At 39.6% G+C, this 16840-nt stretch overlaps 1 protein-coding gene across 1 annotated transcript in view; it reads right to left on the bottom strand.

Annotated features, from left to right (window-relative positions):
- The window catches only part of LOC145670519 (ATP-binding cassette sub-family C member 4-like), a 195339-nt gene that overhangs the window by 107513 nt on the left and 70986 nt on the right, over positions 1-16840 (bottom strand). The window contains exon 10 of the mRNA XM_081739286.1: positions 15389-15571. Coding sequence (XP_081595412.1) covers positions 15389-15571 — 183 coding nt within the window. The remainder of the gene's footprint in view (positions 1-15388; positions 15572-16840) is intronic.

Here is a 16840-nt window from a genome sequence, read left to right as displayed (position 1 = left end):
AGCTGACATATATATTCCACTTTCAATATTTATTAGTAGTTTTAAAAAATGGCCAACAGATGTCACAAGAAATTACACGTGTATCAATGTTACTATTGTTGCAAAGAATTTAAACACACTTAAAAGAAACGTCTGTTCTCGATTTTTATAAAATAAATTTAAATGAAGGATAATAATTCTATAATTAACGAATACTTATATGTTGATTAAAGTACGCTTATATTACGTTGCTCATTGTAGTATAAATTTATCTTATCTTATAAAGGTACAGAGCCTATAAAAAAACTTTTTTTTTTTTTTTTTTTTTTTTTTTACGATACTTTCGGTCGCAAGCGATTTTCTGCTAGCGACAACCGCAATAGCGTGGCTACTGTGCTTTTTGGAACCTACCTACTCCATATCCCGGAGACTTTTCTGTGTCATTCCTACGAGCCCTGCACTCCAGACTGATCAAGCCAAGGGTGTGCAGTGCTACGGGTCTGTCCGGAAACTTCCTCCTACCTTGGTGGCTATCCAAACGGGTCACCTCACCTCATCATCTCTCATCATATCATTGTACACTGCTCTAGTACCTTAAGTTTGGGCTTCGGTCCATCTGTTGATCTCCATGGCGGATCCTCCTCAGATCACTGGGGCTTCGATGGATGGTCGTCACGGAGGATTACCCCCAGTCTTTCTCGCTCCACCGGCTCAAGCCACGAAGGTGGAAAGACGGAAAGAGGGCAGCAGACAACGTAGAGCCTCAGAGCACTCCAATGCCTCCACCATCTCGAACGCCTCCAGTCGATCAAGATCGCCACTTCGCACTGTGAATTATGCTGAGCGTGTAAGAAACTCACCGCCGGCTAAGAGACAACATTTGTCAGAAACATCGTCAGCATCCAATGCTATGGATTTGGAAACTGCTCATACTTCTTCACAAGCATCTATGATTACTCCATCATCCGAAAATCAGCTACATTCATTTTTACTTCAGAATTTTGACCCGAAATTCGAAAATGTTAAGTTTGTAGTTCTCCAGCTACGGAAGTATCTTCCAAGCATAAACGTCACTAGAGTTGTTAAGACTCGCAACGGAATCATTCTGAAATCAACTGATCCCAAGTTTGCCATCACTGTACGCAACAAAGCCTCGTTTGAAATCTTTGGCAAGAACGCTACAATGGAAACTCTTAGTTCATCTCGGCGCAAACAACCACCACCTCCTAAGAAACCTCCCCTTTTGTCCGTGGTTATTAGGGGAGTTGAACCGTCGTATACAGACGAGGAAATTTCAGAAGAGTTGCGGGCAGAGGGACTTACCATCACGAAAGCACTTCGAATTCGCAATGATCAAGGACCGACCTTTATGGTACGGATATTAACTTCATCCCAAGAAACAATTGATACCCTACTTGCAAATGGTGCTTTCATCTATAAGCAACGACATCGAGTCGAACCCTCTCGTTCTTCTCCCCCGTTACCGATTCGTTGCGAGAAATGCCAAGTTTATAACCAACACACAACTGCAAACTGTCGTAACACTGCCGTCTGTGGCTACTGTAGTGGCACTCATCCTACTCGTTCATGTACTAATCTAAACCTACCACCTCGCTGCGCTACTTGCAATGACCAACATCCCACTTATAGTTATAAGTGCAAAGGGAAACCTCCACCAGAAACTTCACATCCTGAATTAGTAGCTCCATTACGAACACTTGATTCATCCACCAACACAGACTTTCCAGTTGAATCCACACCAGTCACTATCGATAAACTTCTGGCTTTCACAACTCTCGCCTTACAAAATATCCATCCTTTTATCCGCCCACATATCTTACAACAGATTACTCATGCCGCCCGAATCATCTTCCATGCTTCCTTTAATGCTACGTACTCGAACACCGATGTCTATTTTCACACAACAAATCTTCCGTCCGACTTCTAACTACCTCTGCATACTTCATATCATGGGTATTGTGTTCTTATTTCTAAACATTCGATCCTTATCCAAAAACAAGCTGCTCTTTGACACGCTTCTGCTAGAAGAAAAGGTGAACGCCTTCCTTCTGAACGAAACCTTCTTAAAACCCCGTGATACTATACTCATACCCCGTTACAACATACTTCGTTGTGACAGCCAGCTTCCTGCTCATCGAGCTAACGGTGGCGCCGCTATTGGCTTCTACCACGCTTTACCATTTCGACGCCATACCTGTCCACTTACCAATCTTTCAGAGCATGTTATCACAACATTATATTTTCCCAATATCGCAATCAGTGTCATCACCATTTATATCCGTCCTGGACATCAGATTCCTCTTGCTTTTTTCCAACACATTTCACATAACTTTAAGCACTATTTAATCATGGCAGACATCAATCTCCATAGTCGAACTGATAATGAACGCACTACGTTCCTTCAATTTATTTCTTCGCATACAACAGGAATTATACATGATTTACCCACACCGTCTCGTCCTATCTCTCAGACAACGCCTGACGTTATTATCACTTCTAATACCATAGCTTCCCACTGCACAGTCGAAGTTCTTGATCTCATTGGCAGCGATCACGCACCTCTCAAACTTATTTATCACCACAATACCGCCAACAAACCTGTCAATGCACCACCTCCTCGTACATCACTTCGTTATGACAAAGCCGACTGGAACAAATACCGTGAACATATTACCCAATCACTTCAAAATCACGCACCACCATCTACGGAAGAGCAGCTATACCAAAGCATAACTACAATCAGCTCTACTATTTCTCACGCATCCGAACTCTATATTCCATGTTCAACTTCTGTTCCATACAAACCACAACTACCGCCTCAATACTTAACCATGATTCGCCGCTCTCGACAGCTTTATCGCGAATACGTTCGTACTAGAAACCCAGAAACCCTTCACCACCATCACCAACTGCAACGCACTGTTCGTAATTATCTCAAGGCATATAAACTGAGAAACTGGGTAAAAACTTGTAATAACCTCAATGAAACTAACCACCCTTCTAAATTCTGGAAACGTTTCAACGCACTCTGCGGTAAATATACAAAACCTCATTATCCTCTACTCCATAATAACACACCACTTCAAAGTGATCAGGAAAAAGCCGATGTCTTTGCAGACTACCTGCAGGAAATTTTCACACCTACACCTCTTACTGATCTCACAGCTCCGCATCCTGTTGACCATCTACCACTTGACTCTCCTCATTTACAGCCCAGTATCAATCATACGCTTCCAAATCATCCGCTCACAACACCCATTTCCACAACCGAAATTCTCACTGTCGTTAACCGCAAACGTAACTCTGCCCCAGGTTTTGACAATATAACATATAGGCACATTAAAGAAAGCCCTCCTATACTTCTAACGCTTCTCGCCCTCATCTATACTTTCATTCTCCGCACCGGATTCTTCCCAACGGATTGGAAAACTTCTAAAACACTTATGTTCTTGAAGCCAAACAAGCCACCTACCGCCACATCTTCTTATAGACCTATTCAACTGACATCCACCTTTAGCAAAATTCTCGAACGCATCATCGTTAAAAGATTGCACCCGTACCTAGAATCCAAAAATATCCTTCCTATTCATCAAGCAGGTTTTCGCCCGGCCTTCTCTATCAATGATCAACTCCTTCGCCTCACCAGTCTCATCACAAATCATTATAATTCTGTCAAACCTTCTTGTCTACTTTTATTCGACCTCGAAAAAGCCTTTGATAAAGTCTGGCACCTGGCACTTCTCCATAAGCTTTTCCATTTTGCTTTTCCCATTACATATATTCGCTTCATTTATCACTTTCTTGTATGTCGTCTCTCCTACGTCAGCATCAATAATCAACTTTCTCATCCCATCTTCCTTCTGTCAGGAGTACCACAAGGTTCTGCTCTATCTCCGCTGTTATATATCATTTTTGTAGCCGATTTCCCTCCACTTCCTCCTGATGTGTACCTATTTCAGTATGCTGATGATACTGCCTTTCTAGCCTTAGGAAATACTATCCGTCAGATCACTCGAGCTCTCCAAGAAGCCATCAACAAGTTCACCCATTGGTGCCAGAAGTGGAGTCTTTCAATCAATGCAGCAAAAACACAGGCCATTACTTTTATACCCCCACGAAAACGCACCAGAGTACACCGCAACCCCTCGCTGCTTTCACTCACAGTTAATGACGCTCCAATTATTCAAACCCGATCCGTTACTTATCTGGGCATTCTTTATGATTCTCACCTCACGTGGAAACCACACCTCAAGAAAGTAGCTGCAAAAGCTTATCAGCGCCTGAACCTTCTGAAGCGACTGACTGGCACAACCTGGGGCCTACAACCTAAAACAGTTCTGAATACATATAAAGTGTTCATGCGACCAGTGCTTACGTATGGGTTTACCGCGTGGATTTCCGCCCTTCCAACATATTATGAAAAGTTACGCATCCTAGAGCGACATGCGTTCCGCATCGCACATCGTATTCAATTACCAAGCCCAACTCGTGAGCTGTATGATCTCGTCACCTTCCCCGACATTTCGTATCATCTTGAATCTCTTAGACAGAAGTTCATCACTGTCAGATACACTTCTCATCAGCCATTACTCCTCGATACTATGCACTATCATGCTCTTCATCCTGTCCGTCCCCGCTATGCCTACTCCCCACTTAGTCTGCTCTTCACTCTATACTGTTATACGCTGCCACCTGATCACCCGGACTTACTCCTCCTCGAAGACTATCAAATTCATGCCCACTTACCGCACGTATTTCCATCATTTTCTGCACAGTAAGACCTTCTGTCTCTAACAGGGCTCCCTACGTCCTCATCAGCCTAGAGCAGCCCCTAGGCAGAAGATAACCTCATTTGTCATACTAATTTCCCTTGTGTTTGTCCTGTGTACCGCACTTCATCCCATTATTCACCTTCATTCTCTTTTAATATAACCTCTAATTATTAGTCGTTTAATCTATAAGGATTTCTCAATCATCAAATCATATATATAGTTGTGTTTGGAGTTTAACTATTTATGCCTGTTTTCTTCATATAAAGTTCCTTATATGTTTATGATCACTTTATATTTTCACTCATTATCAGTGTTATTTCACCTTTCATTCATTCTATGTGTATATAACAATGTGTAACATCAATTTATACTTATATAGTTAAGTAGTTTTACCTCTCCTTAATTTATGATTATGATCGAAAAGGTCATAATGCCCAGATATTCGATGATAAATAAATAAATAAATAAATTAAATCACTTAGCCCATCTGCCTATTAACCCTCTATCCAATAATCCTATATTCCTCTCCCCCCTCAAAGAGGGTGTAGCCCTCTAATAGGGTGCTAGCCTCCGGCTAGCAAAAAAAAAAAAAAAAAAAAAAAAAAAAATTTTAGAATGATGCAGTTTACTCTTACTTAAGTACTTTATTTTTGTAGAAGCGATAGGTGTTTTATATCTAAGCTTCGCTTTGAGTTATACAGTGAAACCTCCCTTAACGGACACCTCTATAATACGGACAGAGTTTTTTTTGTCCCGGCAAATTTATATGTTCTCTTATGGAACAAAACCCTCCCTTTAACAGACACTCTCAGATACGGACGCGGACAGTCCTTTTTTCCCCCAAACGTTTCAATAACGTCTTCATAACGGACAGGAATTATTCTCGGCTCTGCGATATATTAGAGGAGACAGAAAAGTCTTTTTCCAACAAGTGTATCTATCATGAGTCTAGACCTGGTGAACCATCAAACAGAACAGCTTCAAGCTGAACTTGAAATTCTTCTTTGTTTATGCCCGCAATAAACTGTTTTCTGATGGAAATCCTAGAAAACCTTCAATAAGTAATAACACTCATGCAGGTCAGTCGTAAAGCAAAGAATTCTACGCGAAAGATCTTCCCTTCCCTAACAAATTTAGCCCTTTTTCATCTGGACCTTACATCTTTCCGACAGTTTCTTAAATAACAAAATAATGTTTGTTTTACAATAACATTTTCAACGAGCAATGTTTCCTCTCTTACTTCTTTGGAAAAGTAACATTTTTCTTTTACTTATGACACTGGAACAAGTCTGGGTTTGCGGTTTTCACGGCTTTCTTTTCACTTTCACTAAGAGGATATTCATTGTGATTGGGACTGGGTCAATAAACATATGCACTTCCAATAACTTGCCTTTTCATCCATTCTGCCAAAGAACGAATATATTAACACATTCCCCAGTAATAATATTATTTAACAGGATTATATTTCTCCTTCATCCCTCCCAGTAATTCAAATGCGTACTAAATAGAATATTTTCATATTGAATTTTACGTATCTACGCTCATACATAATGCATTTACTGTATATTACTGCATACAATTACCATTGTGAGAAATTAAATTTCTGTAACCTCTGTGTAATGGACACCTCTCAATAGCGGACAAAAATTCATGTCCCATTGGTGCCCGTTATTCAGAGGTTTCACTGTATTTAGGGGTTGGATAAAAAGAAAAATGAAATGAAATCTTTGAGTTTTACGTCCCATGCTTATGCCGGTTAGGCTAAAGGAGACGGTGATGATGAGTAAGGAATGAAATGGTGGAATGAAGAAAGTGGGAGGAAACGGGAGAACCCCGAGAAAACCCACGCACACGGTGTTTGTCCACCACAAGGTTCACTTGGCGATGGGTGGGATCGAACCCGGGACCCCAAGCACCAGAGGTGAACACTCTACCACTGAGCCACCGCGGTCCCTTGGATAAAAAGAATCTAAAACGTTTGCAAAAGTGTGAAAATCATACCTAGTAAGGTGTGGGGCCCCCTTTTGCGTCGAAAACAGCATGGATCCGATGTGGACTGGACCTATACAGCTCCTGAATAGTGGTGTGTGGAATTTTGTACCATTGTTCCTCCAACTTCTTTAAGGGATGCTGATGGAGGATAATGAGACCGAACACGCCTTTCTAACTCAGACTACAATGGCTCCAGGGACGTACACAGGGGGTGGGTCCTGGGGGTCCTGACCCCCTCCGAAATTTCGACTTTTGTGTAAATTTAGCCTAATTTTAGGGGCAATTTTAGTAATTTTAATATAAAATACCTTCATATTGAGTTTGGACTCCTCCCGAAATAAATTCCTGCGTACGCTACTGAATGGCTCAATGATGTTCAGATCTGGTGATTGTGGGATCCTGGGGAGGTGTGATCAGTGTTATCAGATGGCAGGAAATTTCCCGCAAAACGGGAAATTCTTAGCATTGGCGGGAATGCGGGAACTTCTGGTTGAAAATGGGAAATTCCGTCAACTTTTCTTCCCTTTAATGTCGAATCTTTCTCACTCTTTGTTTTCATCTCTTTGTACCTGGAATAATATATGGATTGGAAGCAGTGGGGCCTATCGGGGCCAGGCCCCCAAATGATTTCCTGGCTCCCCCAAATGACCAGCTTTTAAAACATCATAGTAAAATTATCTCGCTTCAGTCATTTAAAAGTAATAAAGTTTATTGACAATTAATAATTTATGGTAAAATAGTATGGAGAAATATTTTTTTCCATACCGATCAAAAATAGGATACTTTTTTGTGACAGCAGATTACATAATTTACTGTGATTTATATTTGACAGTTTGAAGACAAACGTTTTAACAAGGCACTATAAATACTGCCATAAAACAAAGGTACTAAACTGATTTGTAAGTACAGTATATTTTTATATGCTTTAACAAGTGTTTTAAAAGACATAGAGGATGGAAAATTTGATGAGAAACAAATTTTTTATTCAATTAGGATTTCATTTGCTCTCTCTTGTATTTCTACTCAATGTAATAAAATAATTATGTTTTTTTAGTCACAAATAATAAATAAATATTTTTGTCAGGAAACCGTAAAGAAATTAAGTGAAATTTCAAAGAAAATCAATCTTGTTTAGATAGGTTCTGTATACAAGGTCTAATTTAAATATAAAGCTAACCAAGAAAAGTTTTCTTGCTTTTTCACCCACCACCTTCGAACATCGATATGTCACCTAACCTGGAAGATCAAAAATAGTTCCCATCAGCATCGACGACCTTCTGAAAACGTTCTGGAAGGCCATGGAATCCATCGCGGTAGAACTGGTAGGCCGTGAAACGAAGAAGGTATCAGGTGCATTTTGGACTTTTACTAGGGATTTGAACTGGCGTCCTCTAAGGTGATTGTCCAAAGAATGGAACAGGTGATAATCGGACGGTGCAATACCCGGGGAACATAGTGGTTGCAAAATTGTTTCCCATCCAAGGCGGAGAATGGTGTCCTGAGTCATCCTAGCCACGTGGGACTTAGCGTTGTCCCGTAAAGGAGGACCCATTTGCAATTCAGAAGTGATGGCTCCGGAGTTTTGAGTTTTTGTTGAGCACAGCTCAACTGCTGACACTACACAGTTGCATTGATACTCTGACCAGTTGGTAGCAGTTCCCGATGCACGATGCACCAAACACACAGAAGGACCTTCTTCTGGTACAGTGCTGGTTTCGGCTGTTTTGAAATCGGTTCATGGGATGCTAACCAATGATGACGGCGCCGTGGAGCTTCGTATAGGACCAACTTTTTATCACGTGTCAACGTCCTGTCCAGAAATGGCTCCGAAACAGTATCCGACTGCCGCGTTGCCTTCTGGCCCGGAGTCAAAACATGTGAGACCCAACTTGTAGTGCTTCCCAAGTTGATGTATGTGCTGTCGAATGGTTTCTCCACACACTGAATTGTAGTCCCAGTTCCTCTATGTACATGTGTTGGTCTTCTGACACGTGGTGTTTTCGGGTGTTTCGTCATCGTCTTTAAACTTGTTAAACCATTGCTGCACTGTCCGCGTCGTCACGACACCCCCACCAAAGGCCTGGCATATCTTCTGTCCCGCTACAGCGGCGTTTGACCTACATTTGAACTCGTTCAGCATACATGCTCTTATGACGCTCTGTAGATGTCCCATGTTCCCTCTGTCTTTACGCAAGTTCACGGTGTGTCTGAATTGCCACAACCAGGTAGTATGTTGGATATATCCACACCAACAACTGACGTTCGCCTTATCTCCACTCGCATTCAACTCACGGTGTGAGGTCCAATTGAACACAGACCTCCACGAAAAGGGACAGAATTTTCTTGGTTGCCTTTATAGTTATGCACAAAAGTATAGCGTTTGGTCCCGGGCAGTAGTTCTTGATTAAGCATAATAAAAACTATCTTGAATATAATTTATGGAGAATAATAATAATAATAATAATAATAATAATAATAATAATAATAATAATAATAATAATAATAATAATAATAATAATAATAACAAGAAGAAGAAGAAGCTAAAATAGTGTTTTTGGTTTTCCAGAAGGAAACTAAAGTTTTCTTTTCTTTCAGGCCTCAAAAACACTAGCAGCAACACATTTTTTTTGGCTTTGTACATTGTACCTAGCCCCCCCTCAAAAACGACGGGACCCTCCTATACAAACCTGCTGGTTACACCTCTGTGTATTGCTCTTATACTTTTACTTAATAAACTAGAAATACGATATACGGCATTTTAAGTGAAAAAGGTAGTATCCTATTAGTTATACAACCTTTCATCAAACAGTGTTAGAAACAACCAGGAAATCTAACATTGATATTCAATTGTTCTGATCATGTCTTGCCCCACCTCACTTTTAACGTCCAACCGCCGCCATTCTCTGCATGAGTTTAATAAAACCTCTTTATTTCCTGCTATTATCTCCGTATCGTCATTGTAATAAGTGTACTTGCATTGAGTTTATTCGTAAAGAAAAAAAGTTGACATTTGCGTCTTTGTAGCAACTTATGACATACATATTGGATCCTTAAGAAGCCTCATCCCGGCGAAATTAAAATACCGCTAATTTTACAGTAAATATGTGGTATCTTCCAATAGATAAAAGATAATTGAAATATGGAACAAGATCGCCCTAGGCAATATTATTTTGCGTGAGGTGCCGTTATCACAAGTCACTTAGTGGCTTTCCGTTTTCAGCCGTTTAGAAACGCGAAAATAAATGCCGGTATTCAAAATGGCTCGCAATCGAAAGCAGATAAGCGAGTCGTGATAACGGTTTCTTATGTAAAATAATATTGTCTAGGGTGTTCTTGTTCCACTTTACGATTATCTTTTATCTATTGGAAGATGGTACATATTTACTGTAAAATTAGCGGTATTTTAATTTCGCCGGGATGATTCCTCTTAAACAAGTAGCAAGAAAGCTTTTGGCCAGTTGGCGCGTGGTTGGGTTTTGGCTTTCTACATTTGTCTTTCCAGCGCGTGCTTTCATACAATCTGCCATTTGCTGTACTTGCAAGCGATGTTTTAGACTCTTCGCAGAGCATCATAGCATCACTGGCTGTCCATCTGCTATTGACTTGCCGTCGGAGTAAAAGGTTTTCGTCAAGCTTGAATGGAACACTGAATCCAAGGTAGGTCCCATGTTACTTCGTTACTGGAATTCAGCTTGTGGCATGCTTGCACGCTTTCCCATTAAGCTGGATGCAAGCTTGGCTGACTTGCAATGCAAGCTTACAGCAAACGGTTTGGAAGTTGTCTCTGCTAGTCGGGTAGATGCTCATTAATCCAATTCCCATTATTTTAAATAGTTAAGAAATGAAAGAAAAATCTATACATTATTGGTGTAATTTTTAATTTCGTGTAAAATAATAGTTCTTCTGATGGACTTCGTTCTTGGTTAGTTCGTCACGAACGCCAGTAATCATAATTTTATTAAAGATTTATTCATTGAGAATGGGGAACAGATCGAAACATAATCTATTCCATTAAAGAATATTCTTTAAATGCTAGGTAACTGCGAAGATTAATTTTAGGGTCGATTTCTACTTTCGTAATTATTTTGAAAAATCTGGGAAACTGGGTATACAGGTTATGAGAACCCAAATAATAAAATTTCACAAGGCTTAAATAATTTGTTGGGCCCAAAGTCGGACAAGGAGAAAATTGGGGGGAGGTATATTGCCTTATCAACTGACCATTCATCAATCTTGTTTTGTCTTATTCTCAGTTTCTTTTGTCGTAACTGTTTTTTCCATTATAGCGATGCCAAACCGTGAGAAAAATCCAATTTTGGGGGGATATTTTACATTAATTTCCCGAAAAAGGATAAAGGGTTTTTTTTTATCGCAATTGGCAGCAGATATAGGGTTTTTCATCGATAAAATTCTCTATGGGCGTGAAGTAGACTAATGACTATTCAATGATTTTGAAATCAGTATTAATTGTCTAATTTTATTACCGGAAAATGCATGCTAGTGCAGAAGTAATTTGTGATTATCTCAAAAAACACGTTCCAAGAGATGTAAATTCTATTCTGGTATTTTTTTATTATAACGAATATAATTAACGGAAAAAATCTAAAATGCAAGATGAGGATCAACGAACTTAGAAAATGTCCTACACAAAATGACTGGAGAATTAAGTTCTTGTAATATCCTTACGCTCATTACTATATCATGACACAAATGAATTACATAAATACTAAATCCTGACGACAAAATGTACTTGTTTATTACCGGAAAATGCATGCTAGTGCAGAAGTAACTTGTGATTATCTCAAAAAACACGTTCCAAGAGATGTAAATTCTATTCTGGTATTTTTTTATTATAACGAATATAATTAACGGAAAAAATCTAAAATGCAAGATGAGGATCAACGAACTTAGAAAATGTCCTACACAAAATGACTGGAGAATTAAGTTCTTGTAATATCCTTACGCTCATTACTATATCATGACACAAATGAATTACATAAATACTAAATCCTGACGACAAAATGTACTTGTTTCCATTAACATCTCTTTGAATTAAGAAAAATAGTTGGTAAACTACTTGGTAAAGGTACAAGATCGAAATTTATGGACAGTGTACTTATATAATGAAGAAAATGTGTGACATAGAATCACTTCATTTTTCATGATTTTATTACTATTTTTAATTTTGTAATTAGTATAACGTGGGAAATGCAAGAGCAAACTGGGAATTTCCTTCTCTCGAGATGGGATTGTATAATGTTTCAGTTGACGTCACCTGTATGTTGATCAGAATGTTGCAAATTTCTCAGATTAAGCATTACTTACTATATATTATTGTAGTGATGAGCGCAAGAGTCTTGGTCTTGCAGTTGGACCAAGGCATGCAAGACCAAGACCAAGACCAAAGGATGCAAGACAAAGACCAAGTGATGCAAGACCAAGACCAAGACCAAGGGATGAAAGACCAAGACAAAGACCAAGGGATGCAAGACCAAGACAAAGACCAAGGGATGCAAGACCAAGACCAAGACCAAGGGGTGCAAGACCAAGACAAAGACCAAGGGATGCAAGACCAAGACCAAGACCAGACCAAGGGATGCAAGACCAACACAAAGATCAAGGGATGCAAGACCAAGACCAAAACCAAGGGATGCAAGACCAAGACAAAGACCAAGGGATGCAAGACCAAGACCAAGCGATGCAAGACCAAGACCAAGGGATGCAAGACCAAGACCAAGGGATGAAAGACCAAGACCAAGGGGTGCAAGACCAAGATCAAGGGGTGCAAGACCAAGACCAAGACCAAGGGATGCAAGCCCAAGACCTAGACCAAGGGATGCAAGACCAAGACCAAAACCAAGGGATGCAAGACCAAAACCAAGACCAAGGTTCTTGCGCAAGAGTCTTGCACAAGTACCGGCTCAGTGGTAAAACGTTCACCTGTGGTGCATGGGGTCCTTGGTTCGATCCCAGCTTACGCCATGTGAGCTTTTTGGTGGCAAACACTCTGTACGTAGATTATCTCTGGGTTTTTCTGTTTCCTCCTACTTTCTTCATTCCATCATTTCATTCGTTTCTTATCATCACAGTCTCCTTTAGGCTCGGTGCATAATCGTCGGACGTTAAACTAGATATTTCATTTCATTTCAAAGCATATTAGTAGTGTTCTTCTTCCAAAACTAAAGAGAAATGTAGTATTGGACATCGGTAATTTCGTACACCATAAATGCCGACTACATGGATATGGCTTGGCTCTGAGGCTCAAGCATCCATTGGAAATTTTTAAAGTATGTTCATAAAATTAATATCTAAATAACATTTTCATGACATTTACAAAAATTTAGTGCATGTGACTGCAAGCTTGATTTCAGGGGCGGATGCTTATACGTTGAATAATTGATTATCAATATAACTTTTAGCCTCCTTAGATATAAGGCACATCGAGGATTGAACGATATAACATTATACAACGATAAATAATCCATATTTACAAGTGAGTGTGATTTTGTACAGTTATTTCAAATAACTTGGAGTTTGATACCGTTATTTTGCATTTGTAATATAGTTCAAAAGTATTTATATAAATTGAGTTAAAACAAAAGACATAAATAGTTGAGTCGTTTTCAGTTTTCACTCAAATTATTCTAAAATATTAAGAGGTTTGATTATAATCATCGTTATTTTAATTTTTCTCTATCTTTTTTTGGCCAATATTTCTAAGCGTATCATCATAGCTATTTTGCTATTATTGGCAGGTCATTTACTGCAACTGAGAAGCTTAGATGTACGGTGGTCATCAGTTACTTTCTTCGTCTTGACACAGCAATTTTCTGTTTTAATGCCTTCCTTCAACTACAGTCTCCTTCGTCCCCTCCCTCTCTTTCCTTCCACCATATTCTCTGGCACTTCCCTCATAATACAGTTCCTCCTAAGCCCATGTCTTAATCAGTTCCTCTTTCTCCTCTTAATTAGGCCCTACACCTAAAATTTTTCTTTTCTCCCCTACTGCTACTATTTCTAACACCTCATTCGTTTTCCGTTCAACACAGCTAATTCTCTTCTTTTTTCTCCATGCCCACGTTTCGAAAACCTCCAACTTTTTCATCACTTTTGCGTAGTGTCCATAATTGTGCCCCATAGAGTACAAACAAAATCTCGATATTTAATTGGAAGTTTGTTCAATAAAAATATTATTTAATCGTGGTTGAAAAGATAAAAAATCTGACTCCTTTAGAGTGTAAAAATAATTTTGCAATTTATGGTATACCATAATCCGTAATCTATGCCGTCTTGATTTTCTTTCATACGTCTCAGGGGTAGCCTCCCCAATTTGGGAACCAGTGGGGTATGGAATCTGTTAAAAAATTTAAAATATTACGAAATGTTGTGATTTATGTCATAAATAGTGAGGCGTGGGCACCCATTAAAAAAATAAAGGTCACCGCCTATGTTGTACACTATCATCATATTTACAGGAAGGTAAACTATATTACATTTAAATTGCATCTATATTACATTGTATTTCCGTTACCATTGGTGCATTGTAGAATTTATTAACCCTTATATCCAGAGAGCCGCGCTGGCTCAGTGGTAGAGCGTTCACTTCTGGTGTTTGCGGTCCTGAGTTCGATCCCAGCCCCGGCCAAGTGAATTTTGTGATGGATAAACACCATGTGCGTGAGATTCCTCGAAGTTCTTCCGTTTCCTCCCACTTTCTTCATTCCACCATTTGATTCATTTCTCAATATCACCGTCTCCTTTGGTCTTTCCGGCATAATCGTGGGACGTAAAACTCAAAGATTTCATTTCATTTTCCCTTATACTCGTATCCAGAGTAAAATTTACCTACTTAAAGCATAAGATTTCTTAAAAGCAAGATTTGCAAGACCAAGGGTTCCAGTGCAAGACCAAGACCCGGGTGGTCTTGGTCTTGGTCTTGCATTTGCTCATCACTAATCATCATTAGCTCGTATTATTTTTGGCTTGTTTCGAATTTTGAGAAGGGATGAAATAATTTCTGAGATATGAAGTGAGATAGGCATACATTTTGTAAACAAGATAGCATTTTCCCGAGACGTGCTCGTCACTTCTCAAAACAAGGTGAAATGAAATATTTCAGTTCTACGTTCCATGCTTATGGCGGCTAGGTTAAAGGAAATGGCAAGAAATGAATGACACGGTGGAATGAGTAATGTGAGAGGAAACGGGAGAACCAAAAGAAAACCCACACACACCGGTGTTTGTCCACCACAAAGTTCACTTGGCACGAGCTGGAATCGAACCAGGGATCTCATGCACCAGAGGTGAACGCTCTACCACTGAGCCACAGTGGCCTCACACCCCTAACCACAAGGCAGAATTATGTTCGTACACGTTACCTTCGTGCTTTCACTTAACAGAAACATGTTGTGGTGCTAGGGTCGGATACAGGGCGGACTTCCGGGGAGTGAAAGATTCTCGGTTTTCTCTCTCATTAGGCTTTTCCAGCATTAGTACCTGTTTGGTTGGGATGGAAGGGGGACGAAGAACCCTTCGCCCCCTTGGATCAACCATAGATTCCCATTAAGCAGTAGTTTCATTTAGACTTCAAATAGTAGACCTATATATTTTGTGTAAGAACTTACCTTTCCCGATGCGATATCACCAACCACTGCAACTAACTGGTTCTCTTTAATAGACAATGAGGTAAGTCCCAACCACCAATTATTCCCTCTCTTGCATTTCACGTTGTCCAACACGATTCTGTTCTGTTTAACGTTCAAGGTCACAGGAAGGCTTTTCTCTACTTCTTCTAACAGCAGAAAAGTCTGTAAGATCAAAAGAGAGACATAACACATTTACATTTGTGAAATATTGACAGTATGTTTTAATTGCGGAGAAAGGTTAATTTTGCAGTTATATAATTCCCATGATTGTTCCCCTTTAGATTACAGAAGATGGGTTATGAATGAAAATGAATGATTATGAAAAAATTAGTATAATGAGGAAGTGAACAGGAAACAGGAGAACTCCTAGAAAACCGACGGATACGATTCGTCTTAGGATCAAAGGAAAGAATCCCTCAACGAGAGGTAAGGGTTCTACTACTCATTGTCAGCCATACAATGTACCAAAGTCGTTAAGACATTATTTTAGAGCAAGTTCTAGATATTAACCCACTGTGAAACTTTAATTTTAATATTGTCGTTTGTTTTCAAGAACCGGAAGTGGTACCTGATATCAAAACCGGAAGATCTACTACTTTCGGTATCAACTAGGGATGGCCAGAATCGGTTCCTGGTGTAACCGGTTTCCGGGTCTGAATGGATCCGGTTCTAGAAGATCCGGTTCCGGAACCGGGTTTTCGGATCCAGGTCCGGAACCGGTTCCAGAACAGGTTCTGAAAACCGGATATCCGAGAACCGGTTCAGTCGAAACCGGAACTTTGTGGCCATCCCTAATGTCAACAGTGGATAAGAGCGTAGATTTAATTTATTCTTGAATCCACATGGGAAAAAAATCTTGCTATGTGTTTCACATTATCAAACTACGACATTGTTTGAAACTATATAGAGATTTAATATTAAAACTGGAAATAATATCTGATATTTACTATTTTTAGTGTACAAAAAGTAGCTGGTCCCCCAAAGTTCTCTGCCCTTCCGCTTGATCTCCCAAAAACTTAAAGCCAGAGTCTTCACTGTGTGGAATCTAATATTGAATGTCAACTGAAATCAGGAAATTGTGTTCTTATTCAAGCTCAAACTCTTTTGTCTTCGCGAATTCTATCGAAGAATCTGAAGATCAAAAATACTGTACATACAACGATAATTAAACCACCTCTGCTGTACAGTTGGGAAACATGGTTGGTCTGAGGGAAGAACGCAGACTGAAAGCATTTTAAAAGAATTCCTGAGGCGAGTTTTCGGACCGAAGAAGGACGGCAATGGACAATGGAGGAAACTTCATAACGAGAAACTACGTAATTTATATTTTTTACGTAAAATTGTTAGGGTTATTAGGCCCAAGTCCAAGAGGCTCAGTGGAAAGGCCATTAGGCAGAATGAAAGAAAGTAGAAACGGTTTCAAAATATTAA

Source organism: Thermobia domestica, chromosome 14 (genome assembly GCF_964235325.1).
Source record: "Thermobia domestica chromosome 14, izTheDome1.hap1.1, whole genome shotgun sequence".
Lineage (NCBI taxonomy): Eukaryota > Metazoa > Arthropoda > Insecta > Zygentoma > Lepismatidae > Thermobia > Thermobia domestica.
This window is presented reverse-complemented; position numbering and strand designations above follow the sequence as displayed.